General features: G+C 32.2%; 1 protein-coding gene across 2 annotated transcripts in view; it reads right to left on the bottom strand.

Moving 5' to 3' along the window:
- Window positions 1–15,148, bottom strand: part of LOC107140633 (complement factor H-like) — a 38,045-nt gene extending 22,897 nt beyond the window's left edge. For both annotated transcript variants that reach the window (XM_048809588.1, XM_015483787.2), the window contains exon 1: window positions 14,920–15,148. In XM_048809588.1, the coding sequence (XP_048665545.1) occupies window positions 14,920–14,977 (58 nt within the window). In that variant the 5' untranslated portion in view covers window positions 14,978–15,148. The remainder of the gene's footprint in view (window positions 1–14,919) is intronic.
- Between the last annotated feature and the right edge of the window lie 380 nt (window positions 15,149–15,528).

The following is a 15,528-nucleotide window of genomic DNA, read 5'->3' as shown; positions in this document are numbered from 1 at the left end:
TATCAATATCTTTAGAATAACTCTTTTAAGTATGTATATAAAGAAGACGTAAATGAGTAAAAATAAAAAGATACCCAAAACAAAATGACTCTAAAAATCATGTGTTATTCTGAAACTACAGAAAAATATGTGAAATAATGTCTTATGAGTCATATGGACACAGAGGGAAATATATTAAACTTGAAGAAAGTCTAATGTAGAAATGCCACAAGTGAAATACAGAAAGGCTAAAGTGCATAAACAAGAACAAATCAAACAGAGTAAAAACAAAATGTGTCATGTAGAGTTAAGTGACACAACATATGAATAACTGGAGTTTCAAAGGAGGGAGAATTGACAGAAGTAATAACTGAAAAATTAATAACTCAAAGGTACCTAAAATTGATTAGAGAAATCACAACACAAATGTAAATCTTGGCAAACTCCCTGAGTATATACACAAAGGAAACCTATATTCAGGCTCTGATAAAACACACACACCAAAAAACAAAAGCAAAATACCTTAAACACATACAGAAAAAAAATTATTTTGATAACACTAAAATAACAACTGAGTCTATAATAGTAAATGTTGAAGCATGAAATCATTGTCTTACATTTCTAAAATTAGGTGCTTAAAATTTCATTTCTAAAATTAGTTAGGCGCTTAAAATTATATGTTAACTGAGAATTCGCAAAGGAAAACTTATTTTAGGCTCACCAACTCAGGTTTAGTCCTTAAAACTATAAACTGAGAATAAATTCTTTCTTTGTTAAGTAACTGTTGTCAGGTACTTTGGTCACAGAGATGAAAAGCTGACTAACATACAAATTGATACTGAAAAGTAGGGTTGTTGCTGTGAGTAATCTGACCATGTAGTTCAGAAGCATTTTGAACTGGTTTGTGGCAGGAGTTTGATAAGTTTGGAGATGCAGGCTGGAGAAAACTTAGAATGTTAAAAGCAAAGCTTATTAGGTAATTCTGATGGGAGCTGAGAAGACCAGAATGTTGATAACAATATGAACAGTAAAAAGTCTATGCTCATGAGGTTGCAGATGGTAATGAGGACTCTTAGGAAGTGGATTAGAGACAAGTCACATTAGATACAGTCACATGACAGCAAAGAACTTGTCTGCAATTTGCCCATGACCTGAAACTTTGAGTCTCAATCTATGGTTGATGGACTAATTGATCTGGGGGAGGAAATTTCAAGGCAGCACAAATTCAGAAAGTTGCATGAGTATTGCTGGTGGTTCTTAATCCAAGTTTACTATGATAATGAGAAGCAAAAAAAAAAAAAAATTAAATTAAAAAAAAAACAAAACAAGAAAGATTCAAAAAGCTTTTCAGTTTTGCCAAAAAAGTAAAAGTAAAATTGGGGCCAAGAAGATGTGGTTGCTGAAGAGATTACCACCACTAAAGAGAAGCTAAGTATTTTGTACAGAGATACAAGGAAAGATTCTTTGAGGGCATCTTAGAAAACTACACCCATAGAAGTCTTAAGAGTATAAAATAAAAATTCATTTGAAAAGAGATCATAGGAGCACCCTGCCTCCATAAGAGGGATCTATGAAGTTGCTTCCCCAGGATTCCTTATATAATGTTCAGTTGTCTAGATTCAAGGGCCCCTGCAACCATAGTCAAGGAGCCCAGCTATTCCTTGAACTGGCAGCAAAAGTTGGCATCATTTATGTGGTGCCACTGTTCAAGAATGTAGGATTTTGGAGTTGGGGATCATGGAGGCCCCCACTGAGGTTTCAAAGGAAGGCCTGGGAGGCCAGGAAAAGTGCAGGAGAGTCAGAATCCTTTCAGGTAACCCCTGAGACAGAAATGCATTAAAATGTGAGAATGAAGCTGCAGCTGCAGTAGAGACCTCAGGAATTAAGAGATTCTAGTAACATGGAACATCTGCCAAGGAAAGCTGTAGGAAGCAATGGGCAGAGCCATCTAAAAGAGAAGCCATGTTGGTTGCAGCCCACAAGGCCAAAGGTGTGGGGCACCAAAGCAAAGGGATTCACATCTTAGCACAATCTATGTAAGAGAATACACATTCTCTTAAATCTTCTTTAACTGAACACTATATGTGACACTCTGTCAGTTGTTTAACTCACTATTATTTTTGTGCCATTAACCTACTATCAGAATTGCTTATTTTATCAATATTTTCATTTTTTCTTTTATTTTTTGAAAAATTGATAGATTAAAACCAAAATTACACCTAATAACAGTTCACTATGTGGTATATCCCTGTTTGTATAGTCTGTGCAATGTTTAAGTCAAGCTAAACATCTATCTTCTCAATGATCTATCATTTCTTCATGGTGAAAATATCTATTTAATTGATACTTATTTGCACATATTTATAGGGTCTTTGTGATGTTTTAATACATGTATACTTTGCACAGTGTCCAAATCAGGGCAAATATCTTTCTCCTCAAACAATTATTTCTTTGCAGTTAGAACATTCAAAATCCTTTCTCTAGCTCTTGAAATACACAGTACATTATCATAATTAATACTCATCCTATATACAATGAAAACTTAATGTTTTAAACACTATGATTAAATATCAAAAATATAAAGTTTAATAAATAAAACAAACTTCAAAAACAACATATATATTAGAGTATTTTAAAATTAAAAAAACCTATGCAAAATTAAACAACTGAATAATTACATTCTCCTTTTCAGTAAGAAAAGCACCAATACTACCAAAAATCAAATGTTAAAATGAAAAAAAAAAATTTCATTATCTTAAGAACAGTCATTAACATGACCATTACTTGTTAGGTTTATTAGGTAAAAGTAATAAAAATGATGAAAGTCAAATTAAACCCTGAATGGGTTCACCCTTATGAAGCTAGCATTAGACAGGCAGTCAACATAGATAGGTAAATCAAGTCAGGTCGGATCAAGGAGGCCAATTTGAAGTTGGAGTCTGCCCCCCAGGGACTTCAGAGCCCTTCTTCCACCCTTATCATGATAACCTGACCTGTTCCAACCTGTTGCTAAGGTAATCTGTCCCAGGAATTGTCCCTCCCTACAGGGAGTTGTAAAAGTTGTTAATTAATGTATCCTGGGCTGCTTCATCTGGTCAATCCCCCTGTCCATCTGCTTCTCACCTTTTGGTCATTCCACCTGAGCATCTCCTGGCATAGTCACATACACAGAAAGGAGAGAGATAAAGGGAAGAGAGCAGGAGAACAAAGGAAGCCTAAGACATTAAAAAAAAAAAAAAAAAGGCAGAATACCCTCACTTCTTAAGATACCAAGATACCAGCCATGGCCTCCTTCCCCCTCCTGGGAGAAGTCTATGTTACCCCTTTCTAAATAAACCCTGCTTTATATGCTTGCCTCAGTGTGCTTCTCTAATGTTATACTTCAATGTGTGAGGAAGCAGGATTCCTCTTGGGTAACTGGTGGTATCACTGGTATGAATGCCTAGCTTCATTTTAAAGAATACACAGAAAACCAAAGAAAAGAGTGAAATCTTAAACTGGCCAAAGAAAAAGTCAGATTCATTTAATGGCAGTTAATGGTTAGACTTACAGCAGACTTCTCAATAGTGGTAACAAGCTAGAAGATATTAAAAGATATTTTTAATTCGGAGAAAGCTGTAATTACCAATCTAGAATTCTACATACAGAAATAATTTTTCAAAAATGAAAATTTGATCAATAAAATTTGAGAAAATTGCCTCCATAAATTCACATTAATAAAACAAAAACAAATGAACTAAAAGATATACTTCAGGAAAAGGAAAATGCCCCTGGATATAGGGTCTATGATAAAAGAAGAAATGAAGAGCCAAGAAAATGATATACACAGGAGTAAATTGAAATTAACATTGACTACAAAACAAATATATATATATAATATATGTACATATATAATCTTATACTGTTTAAATACACAAGTGTGCATACACACACATATATAAACTACATGACAATGGTGTATAAACTGAGAAAAGAGAATTGATGTCTTATAAGCTCTCAGTGTTGAGAAGAGTGTGATAGTTTTCTTTTTTTCTTTTTTATTTTATGTTTTACACAAATGGAGCACAACTTTTCATTTCTGTGGTTGTACATGATATAGGGTTACACCATTCGTGCACTCATACTCATACATAGGCATAATAATTGATAGATGAAAATGGCTGGGCCTCCATCTTTTGGTATTTGATCAAACACTAATCTATGTGCTGCTAGGAGGCCATGCAATAAATCTATTGACTTTACTCCAGGTGATTATTCAAGGTAAAAATTCTGGGAGGAATTTTACTTGGACAGCAGTTGTCTTCCTGTGAGTTCCAGTCTGCTTGTGACCTTCTCTTTCTGACTTCTCACCATGTAGATTTCAGACTTGCTTAGATTGTTCCCACAATTTCCTAAGCAACTAGGAAGAATCTCTTATTTTAAGAGCTAAATAGATAAATGGGTATATTGATCAACTGATTGACATTTACATAATCTTCTGCTGTCTGAGTGATAAATTAGCATCAGACTCTGTTAAGAAGGCTCGTGCTATGATATCCATGTTTGTTGCTTCCCCAACATTCATGTTTAAACCTAATCACCAATGTGTTGGTATTAGGAGGTGGGGTTTGGGGAGGTAATTAGATTGTGAAATTGGAGCTCTCATGAAGGGGATTAGAGCTATGTTAAAAGAAGCTTTAGAGTGGTTTTACAAAGGAGGCTGCCCTGTCCATTCCACTGTGTGAGGACACAAGTAGAAGGTGCTGCCTATGTATCAGCAGGTGCCCTCAGTTGATCCTCTGCTGCACCTTCTCACACATCCCAGCCTTCAGAACTGTCAAAAATAAACATGTGTTGTTTTTATAAACTGCCCAGTTAATGATGGTGTGCTACAGCAGTCCAAATGAATTAAGACAACTAGTTAATTGGCAAAGTTATAGAAGCAGAATTGAGATGAAATTTTTAACCTACTTTAAGGGAAATATTAAATCATGAAAATTAACCAATTCAGAAGGCAACAAGATTGTAAAGAGGAATCAAATACAGTATAAGGGATTAAGCTAAAGGGTTAGATTTTAACTGCAACACATCAGTAATTTTACGACACAGAAATGGATTGAATGTTTCAATCCATTTGTACATATGGCTATCCATATGTAGAAGAATGAAACTAGACTTTTATCTCTCATACTGCACAAAAATCAACTCAACATGGATCAAAGACCTAGGAATTAGACCAGAAACTATGCAACTCCTAGAAGAAAATGTAGGATCATCACTCCAACTCAACAGCCTACCTAACACTCAGGAAATAATGCCAATAGTTAATAAATGGGATGGTATCAAATTAAAAATCTTCTGCACAGCAAAGGAAGCAATTAAGAATGTGAAGAGAGAACCTACAGAATGGGAGAAAATCTTTATTAGTGACTATTCTGACATAGGTTAATATCTAGGATATATAAAGAACTCAAAAAACCTTACACAAAAAAAAAAAAATCAAATAACCCAATTACTAAAAGGGCAAACAAATTAAACACAAATTTCTCAAAAGAAGACATACAAATACATATGAAAAACATGTTCCATATCATTAGCAATCAAGGAAATGAAAATCAAAACTACACTGAGATTTCATCTCACAACAGTCAGAATGGCTGTCATCAAGAATACCAATAATTCTGGGAGCAGTGGCACATGCCTTTAATCCCAGAGACTCAGGAGACTGAGACAGGAGAATCTCAAGTTCAAAGCCAGCCTCAGCAATTTAGGAAGGCCCTAAGCAACTCAGCGAGACCCTGACTGTAAATAAAATATAAAAAAGGGCTGGAGATATGGTTCAGTGGTTAAATGCCCCTGGTATCAGTCCCCAGTACACACACAAAAAAAGTCTAAAATAAAATGTGAAGCACTGGGCTGGGGATGTGGCTCAAGCGGTAGCGCGCTCGCCTGGCATGCGTGCGGCCCGGGTTCGATCCTCAGCACCACATACAAACAAAGATGTTGTGTCCGCCAAAAACTAAGAAAAAAATAAATATTAAAAAATTCTCTCTCTCTCGCTCTAAAAAAAAAAGTGAAGCATCTAGTAAAAAGTACACACACACACACACAAACATATATAAAATCTTAAGAGTGTATATATTTCAAAATTTCTGTTGGAGACAGTGTGTACCTATTAATAATTGATGAGAACAAAGCAAGAAAAATTCTTAAGGATATTTTGAAAAACTTACAAAACAAAAGACTTACTTTATATACAAAGAACACTGTACCCAACAATATTTAAAAAAAAAAACACCATAAAATATTTATGAAAATAAATTACATTAGATGATAATAATGCAAGTTCTGATAAATTTCAAACTATCAAAATCAAAATATATTCTTGTTCCCCCATGTTATAAGAAAAAAACCCAAGAAAATTGCAATAAAAAAAATAATTGGTTTACAAATACATAAAATCTTCTATAGGTCAATGAGGAAATCAATAAGAATTAGAAAATATTTGAAGTGAACAATAACCAAAATTGTACACAAACATTTAGTAAAATAAATGAAAATACAGGAAGGAGGTAAAACTTAAGGAAGTGACAATTCTCAAAAAGCTAGAAAAATTGCTGTGTAGAAAGAAATTAGTAAATAATAGTAAAAAGAGCAGAAATAATAAAATGAAAAAAATACACAATATATAAAGTATTAAAGAAACTAAAAGCTAGTTTGGGGACAAAACAAAATTAATGCAATCCTGACAAGACTAATCAAGAGTAAAGGGAGGGGGCACAAATAATCATCATTAGGAATAAAACAGAATGATTAGAATTATTTGTAATAGATTATTATGTTCATATTTTATTTACTTATATGTATTATATTTTACAATAAAATATGAAAGAAAAATCTACATATTATTCTTATTTGTAATATTAATTATATGATATACAAAATAAAAACAAAGTTAATAAATACGGGGTTTGGGGGTAGGAAGGATAGCAGAATGAATCAGACATTATTGCCCTATGTACACATATGACTATATGACCAGTGGGATTCTACATCATGTACAACCAGAAGGATGAGAAATTATACTCCATCTATGTGTGATGTGTTAGGGTGCATTTTACTGTCATGTATAACTAATTAAAACAAAAGTAAATAAAGTCAAATGAAAAAATAAATATGCTGGTTATTGATTTTAATTGTTAATGCTTTTAAGACTGTGTGCTATTAAGATACAATAACAGTGATATTAGAAACATTGTATATTAGTTTTAAAAATGGTAAATTTTAAGATATTATCATACATATTTGTTAGATTATTATTTCAATTGTCAAACTTCTTTTATTACTTGGTTTTATAAATAATAGTAATTATTTAACTTTCTGTTCTAGAATTTCTTTTTAAAAAGTAAGGGGAAAGTGTCTGGGGTTGTGGTTCAGTGGTAGAGCACTGCCTGGCACGTGTAAGGCACTGGGTTTTGATCATCAGCACCACATAAAAATAAATAAATAAAAAGGTATTATGTCCATCTACAACTAAAAATATTTTTTTAAAAAAAAGGGGGGGGGGAAGACAACCAACTGCACCAAGTCCTACCATAGACATATTCAGGCAAAAATGTTTTACATTTCATTAAAAAAATACTCCTGTGAAATTACATTTTGTGAAAAAATAAAATATCTGTGTAGGCTGTAATATTCATTGATTTTCCTCAGAAGATTTTGCAAAATATTTTAACATTAGTGTTAGTGAAGTTAACGTGAGCTTTGAGATTCATAATTTAAAGGAACAAAATCTCCACTAGGTGGTGCCAATATCCCATTACAAAACACCACCACTCTCCATCCTTCACCACTACCACAGAAGCCTGATGTTTTTGTGTTGATATTGAAATTTCATGTCTAGGTTGCTACATAGAGAATTTCTCTTTAGTTATAGGTTGGACTGTGTGTCTTTAACTTTCAAAATTCAGATCAATTTTGTGTTGTTCCAGTTACTGGGAAAATACATTAGTTAAATTTCAAATGTAGTTCCCAACATTGTAAGTAGAGACTATTTTCCATGACCTTAAGATTTTGATGAATCCAGTTCCTTTGCTTTTATTAAGTTAATGGGACAAAGTGATGCAAAGTTTCCTATCAATTTATTTGATTAAAATCACTTTTATTAAAGGAATATCTCTACCCAAAATGTAGTTCATCTGCAAAGACTTTGGCCCAGAGGCCAATAATTTTTTTCTGCTTATCATTCCAATTTCAAACAATATGTTTATACTTCTAATACTTGATCTTTCAAATTTAGTTACTTTTAATAAGATATAAAGTATAAGGCCATATCTCTTCCTACCAACTCCTCAAAACCTTACTCCGTGTATAGGTGTTTATCAGACCTAAGGAATTCTTACACAATTACCTTTTTGTTTTCTTCTTTTTTTTTAACCACAAATAATTTTTAACACTCCAGTGCTTTCTTTCACAATTTTAAGTGACATCACTGGATTTTGTAAGAAAAAAAGTTATCATCCCTTCTCCATTTCTCCACATTATGTAACTGACCAGCCATAACTTGTCTCTAGGCCTCAGTTCTTCTATTCTTCAGGCCATTCTGTACAAACCACAAGTGATTTTTGCAAATCTGATCACATCACTCCTGTGATTAAAATTCTTCTCAGACATCTCATTTTTACTAAGGAGTCTTCATTCCTTACCTCCACCTGGACGGAAACACATTATCTGAATCTTGCCATTCTCTCTGGTCTCTTCTCAGAAGTGTTCCATTCATTAACTGGGACAGATCTACCCTGGTTTGTTTATAATTTGTCAAGCATTTCAAAATTGGTCTCTCTTTAGTTTTCTTTCTTTCTTTTTTAAAGATTTTTTTCCTCTAGTTGTTTCTTCCTCTAGAATATTTGTACTACAGATTTTTGATGACTGGCTTTGCTTCATTCTTCAAACCTCTATTCAAATGCTGCTTGCTCAAAGCCATCCAGTTTTTACTAGTCGGTCCCCAAGTCTAGCTCATCTAATGTTGCCACACAGTTCCACCCCAAGTCCTTTCCTTTGGCTCTTGTTTCCTTCATAACTTCATTTATAATTCAGTCTATCACTGTCAAAGTATAAACTAACTGAAATTGAGGACTGTCTCTGTTTGTATGATAGAATAATTTTCAATAATATTTAATGTCTTGTCTTGTCAAATACATCCTGTCTATTTTTGTTCTAATCCCCAATACATGGAATTTTTATTACCAACTTATGTCTTAGCAAAAATAGTTCAAGTAATAATTCATCATATTGAGTTATAACAATAGTAAAGCATTTCTTATGTTAGGATGTTTATTTGCCTGAATCAACAAAAACTATATGTTTAAGCTTAATTAAAACCTTCTCAAAAATTTCTAATTAAGCAATAAAAGTTATTTTGCTCCAAATAATCAATGTATGTACAAAATTTTCTTGAATTAAATTGGCAGTTCTTAAAGAAAATTGAGCAGCGACTTATTAAATAGGCAGCATAAAAATATTTTCCAAAGTGTGAAAATATTTTTTTATGCTTGGTTTATCTTAAACTTTTAAAAATTTCCATGTTATGCTTTCATTTCCAGATTAATAAGTAAAGTCAGTGTTCTTATATCCAAGTATCTATTTGGATTTAAACAACAAATATTTCACCCTATGCATTTAATCATCATTTACCTTTTTTTTTTACATTCAAATTTAAGAGAATGGTATTATTTTGTATCTTTGAAATTTTTATTGTTCAATTATTATTATAGATAATAGTGAGATTCAGAAAACTTTACTTAAATTTTTACCATTTTTTGTACATTTGCTCTATTTTTCTAAAATCACTTTTTTTTTGCGGGGGGAGAGTACAGTAGGAGATATTTTTAAATAACTTAGATTATGGTAGAATACACTAAAAACCCAAACTACAAAATCAATTTAGAAAAAAATAAGGCAAGTGAACAAAATGGAAATGGAAAAAAGCAGATATTCTGCATCAAATTTCTTTCCTATCTTCTCATGGATATACATGAATATACTTTATATGCATATATATATGATCTGATCCAAATAGCTTCTAAAAATGTTATTCAAATTATAAGTATCATGAGAAGAAAGATAATTGGGAAAAGTGGTGTAAAGAAAATATCAGTGGCAGTAGGAAGTTTTTTAAAAAATAAACTCTAAAAAAGGAATAGAATTTATGTTGCACTTAATAATAAGCTTTCAAAAATAAAATTATATTTTTTTATATTTAAAGACATGATTGCACAATTTCTGTGTAACATTTTTTAATAGTGAAAAAGAATATGACGATTATTCCAGGGTGGAGCTGGAGTTGTAGCTCAGTGGTGAAGAGATTGCCTAAGGTATGTGAGGCTCTGGGTTTGATCCTCAGCACCACATAAAAAGTAAATAAATAAAATAAAGGTATTGTGTGCATCTACAACTAAAAAAAATTATTAAAAAAAAGATTGTCCCAGGATCATAAAAAGAGAATGGAAAAACAGGTAATAGCCATAAGAAACTGGGTAGAATAATAGGTATGCCATAATTAGGTTGAAATATATTATTATCAGAAAACAGCTTGAAATGGTGTGGGGAGAGGAGGCATAATTGCAAAAAAGGAAAAGTGGTAGACTGAAGAAAAAGAGACTTAGTGGATAAAAACCGATCAATTTTAACTTTAGATCAGACTTTAGTAACCAAAGGCCAAAAATGAAAACTGTTTACTGACCTGTTTTTGAACTTACATGTAGAAAATTACTTCTCCCTTAGAATTATGTCAGTTTCCAATGTGTAAATATTTAGTTTCAGTTTAAAATTGTATGCAGGAAGGGCAGCATATGCTTTGCCAGAATATGCCTAAATTTACAGTGAACAAGACCCGCCTTACTACACCTCTCACTTTCCCACCATCTCTGAGGATGATGTCTACCCCTGGTCACTCTCTGTAGTGCTTCATCCCTCTACCTGGAAGCACCTGGTGTTCAAGAATTACTCTGTCCTGTTCTTATTCTTGGTACCATCCATTTCTACCTTCCCCTACTAAAATGGTTATAACATTTCCAGGTTATAATAATTCACAGGACATATGGAGGATAATTAAAGTATTGATTCAGAGTGTTTGTCATTCCATGTAAATTACAGAATGGTTGAATTTATGACAACATCAACTTGCAAAGTATTTCAGGAGAAGAAAAGATATTAAAGACAACTGAGATATTGCATGGGATTACACTTTGTATTCTCATCATATAGGTAAAAATCCATATACCTATCTCTGATTATGTGGAGTTTGGACGGAATGGGGGATTTTATTTGTCACACTGAAATTAAAACAATTTGAGATAATATACTATCACTTTTTTGGATAAGAAAATGACATGTAACACTTATATGTATATCTTTATTAAGAACAATTTTTATTGATGTGTATTTAGTTTTTATATGATATATAATATCAGTTTTTTACATTAGGGTTAACTCAAATTTTAAAATATCTTACACCTGAAACAATGTATTTTGTAACAAAACAAATTCTCCTTTTCTTGACTGAAATGGAACCTCTCAATCTTTATAAGATCTTTCTAGGCCTCAAAGAACATTTTTGCCCTCTAAACCTCCAGGATCAGAAAACGCATATATCCAAAAACACCATAAGCCAGCGCATATTTCAGTTGGACATAGTTCAGTATAGTTTTAATCTGTTTACTTTAATGATCTTGTAATTTGGGGGTTATGGCCTAATTACAAATAGTATTCAATTGTTAGATCCTAAATTTTCAAGATCTACTGGAAAAAGCTTGGTCATAATACATTCAATAAAACTGAAACTCTGGTTTGATTAAGGAACTCTGTCTTGTAAGTCCCACCCAATTCTCAGTAGCCTGTGTTCTCTCCTGGAGCCAAGACCTTTCACAAGAAAAAAGCAACTTATGCTCCTACACAAGGAGGAATGTGAATGCAGATCAAGCACTACATTCAAGGTGCCACTTGGTCCCCAACATAGTAAAAGGGAAGAACAAACAGAAAGCTGAGGTTACACATTTTCCCTGCTATTATTATTCTGTAGGAGTATTGGTTTTCTGAGGAATGCTTACTCTTATCAAGGCAAAAGAAATTTATGAAATGTTTACATTTTGTGTCTAGTGGAGTAGAGCAGATTGTGGTAGTTTTCAAAACTCTTTCAATCTCTCAATTTAGTATTCAGTATTCAATGAAAAAAATAAAAACAGAAGCAAATGTTGAAGTATATATGAATACTTTCAGCAATTAAGGCTATTCTGCTTAGTAAAATTTCTCTGAGGCATAATCGACTGATGAAATCGATGACATTTTCAACTAATTGTTTCAGAGACTTTCTGAAAAGTAAGGAATAAAATAGGAATCCTATGTCCACTGGAAATTCATGAAATTTTTCTTATTGGCTTACTATCTTACATGTGGTCTGATGGCTATTATGAGGCTGACCTAAATAACATTTTAAATTCTAGAATTTTTTTTTATCTGTTAGGAATACAGCCAGATAAAGAGTTGTTTCTTCTAAAACATGGATGTGCTATTGCTCAATTCACCAGGAGGAACTGATATCACATTTAAACACACATTGAAGAAAAATAAAATACAAGTGAAACAAGCCAGCTGGAATTGATTATGCAAATGAAGAATTTAAATCACTCTTATTGAATAATCATGTATACTGTGCTGCACTCCATTTTAATAATATTTCAAATTCTACTTTGTAATCATTTAAACAACTCAATTTAACTTGGCCTTAATTCTTCATTTTGAAAAATTTTTTAAAAATAAAATAAATCTTCCTTACATAGTAAATGATATCTACATAAAACTTCAGCAAACAGTATGTAATGTAAAACATTAAAAGCATTCCCATAAAATAAGAAAGACAAAAACATTTACTTAAGGGAAAAGAAAGTTTGCTATGATTGGTAATATTCACATTCTTTTAGAACATTTTGCAAATGTAATAATACTTTATTTTCAACTTCCAATTATTGTATTTATATGTGCAAGAAACTGATATCTGCCTGGTTCTAAATGTAGCCAAATTATGCTATGTATTTGTATGAATATACCACAATGAATGCACTAATAAAAACATAAAATAAGTAAATAAATAAAAAAGCACATACATACATAAAGTTTTTTTTTTTTTTAATCACTAGATATGAGTAGGGATGTAATTCTGGGAGAGTACTTGCCTTGCACCACATGAAAGGCTTTGAGTTTAATCCCCAGTATTGAGGGTGGGGGGGAAGTGGTTGGATATAAGGTTTATGAGCTAACAAGCAATAACATATTAGAATATATAACTAAGAAAAAGGGTGGGCTGGGGATGTAGCTCAAGCGGTAGCGTGCTCGCCTGGCATTCGTGGGGCACTGGGTTCGATCCTCAGCACCACATAAAAAGTAAAAAGTAAAGATGTGTGTCCACCGAAAACTAAAAAATAAATATTAAAAAATTCTCTCTCTCTCTCTCTCTTTCTCTCTCTCTCTCCCAAATAAGGTACAATATTTTAAAACATATTAACTTTTTAAAGAAAAATTCCTAAAGAACATAACTGAAATAACTTTTTAAATAACTTTAAATAAATTTTAAATAATTTTTTAAAAAAAATTCCTAAAGAACATAACTGAAAAAAAAATCTGAATTTATTTTCTAGATTGGAAAAACCTCAAAGGAGAAAAGTTCTGTAACATTTGCTAATACTCTTCAGGGGCTAGGTACTATATTGTAGGCTCTCAATCAAAATGTTTTGGATAAGTAAAAAGTTCGGGGAAATTATGAATGATATGTTTTTCAATTGACATTGTAATGTTGCTCAGATACCTATCACATATCTAGTTACCTATCATGAATTACGAAAGCAAACTTCACTGAGGATAAAAATTTTAATCTATTGGTAATTATAGGTAGAATTAAATTTAATTATAGGGACTGCGGTTGAGGCTCAGTGGTAAAGCACTTGCTTCGCACGGATGAGGCACTGGGTTTGATTCTCAGCACCATATAAAAATAAAAATAAATATAAAAATAAATAAATGAAGATATTGTGTCCATCTATGACTAAAAAGATTTTTTAAATTTAATTATAAATTTAGAATTTGTTTTACTAGTATCAGAAAAAAAAATCCTAGTGCTCACATTTACTAATCCAAAAGACTGCTCTTAGACAACATACCTTATAGATAACCATAGGAAAAAAGAAACTAAAATGAAAAAGTTAAATGTGACAAATATTGTATATTCAATTGCGTTTCAAACTGATAGGGTTTTCTCATTTTAATAATACAAGTAATGCTTTTCTACAAGACTTTTAAGACCATGGTAATATCATTTGTAAATTATTATTTTTTAGGAAGAGTTAAAATTATATCTGAAATAAATCTAATCATTATTGATTTGAAGGCTTTCTTTGATTATGTATATATGCACATTATCTCTTACTACTTTCAAATAAAGCATATTGATAAAGCTTGTAAACAAAAAGAGTAGATTGTATCTTATGTTAATTACATGGGAAATGATCATACCAGATTAGTTTTCAGAAACACTTATTGAAATAGTTTCTTAAATTATACATGAAATAAAATTATGAATAGTCAGGTATGCCATTCGAATAAGGTAATTACATTTTTTAAAAATATTTATTTAGTTGTAGATGAACACACAGTATCTTTATTTGTTTTTATGTGGTGCTGAGGATTGAACCCAGTGCCTCACACATGCAAGGCAAGCACTTTACCACTGAGCTACAGCCCCAGCCCAGGTAATTACATTTTTAATGTATAAAATGTCAAAAGCCAAAAACTGAGCTACAGACTACTAATTAAATCACATTTTCTAGACTAAATTTTAATTATGTGAAAACAACATCAGCAAATGTTTCCTAATACACTTATGAGGAAAAAGCTTTTTTGTTTTCATCTTACCTTCTGCTGTACAAACAGTCCACAATATCAACCAAATAATCTTTGCAGGCAATCTCATGTTTTGAATCTTTTAAGGGCACATTTATTAGCTGAGAGTGCTCACAGGCTCCAGTTCACCTCTGCTAAAAATCGCAATCAGGACAGGAAAGTACTTGCTTCTAAAGGAAGTTGAAAGAGCTTGGGAAATAGGGGTTACTGGATGCTCCACCCATCAGAAACTTTCGCAAAGCAAAGAAGGAGAAAAAAAAAAAAAAAAAAACAAGAAAAAAACTCCAAAAACCTACTAAACCTACTAATCCTAGCATCACCAGAACTTGATCAGGATTCTTACTGCACTCCCACTGAACTCTAATGCTGTGACCTCTCTTTGATTTGTTCTGGTAAATGAAGGCATGTTCTCTATTGGGAACAAGCTCAGGTCTCCTGGAATGTAGAAGCAGCAGGGGGTTATCGCCTCCTGGGATTTCATAAACTCTCCAGTAATCCAACTCTGTTCAGTTCTATTGCATGTAAACCACAGAACAGGAAGTAATGTAATAATGTCTTTTTAAAACCATTTACAGAACTTCAGTTGAGGCAGTGGTTTCTCAATCAACTCCCAGACAACAT

The sequence above is a fragment of the Marmota marmota genome, unplaced genomic scaffold, assembly GCF_001458135.2.
Source record: "Marmota marmota marmota unplaced genomic scaffold, marMar, whole genome shotgun sequence".
NCBI classification, from domain to species: Eukaryota; Metazoa; Chordata; class Mammalia; order Rodentia; family Sciuridae; genus Marmota; species Marmota marmota.
Note: the sequence above shows the minus strand (reverse complement) of the source record. Positions and strands in the feature narration are given on the sequence as shown.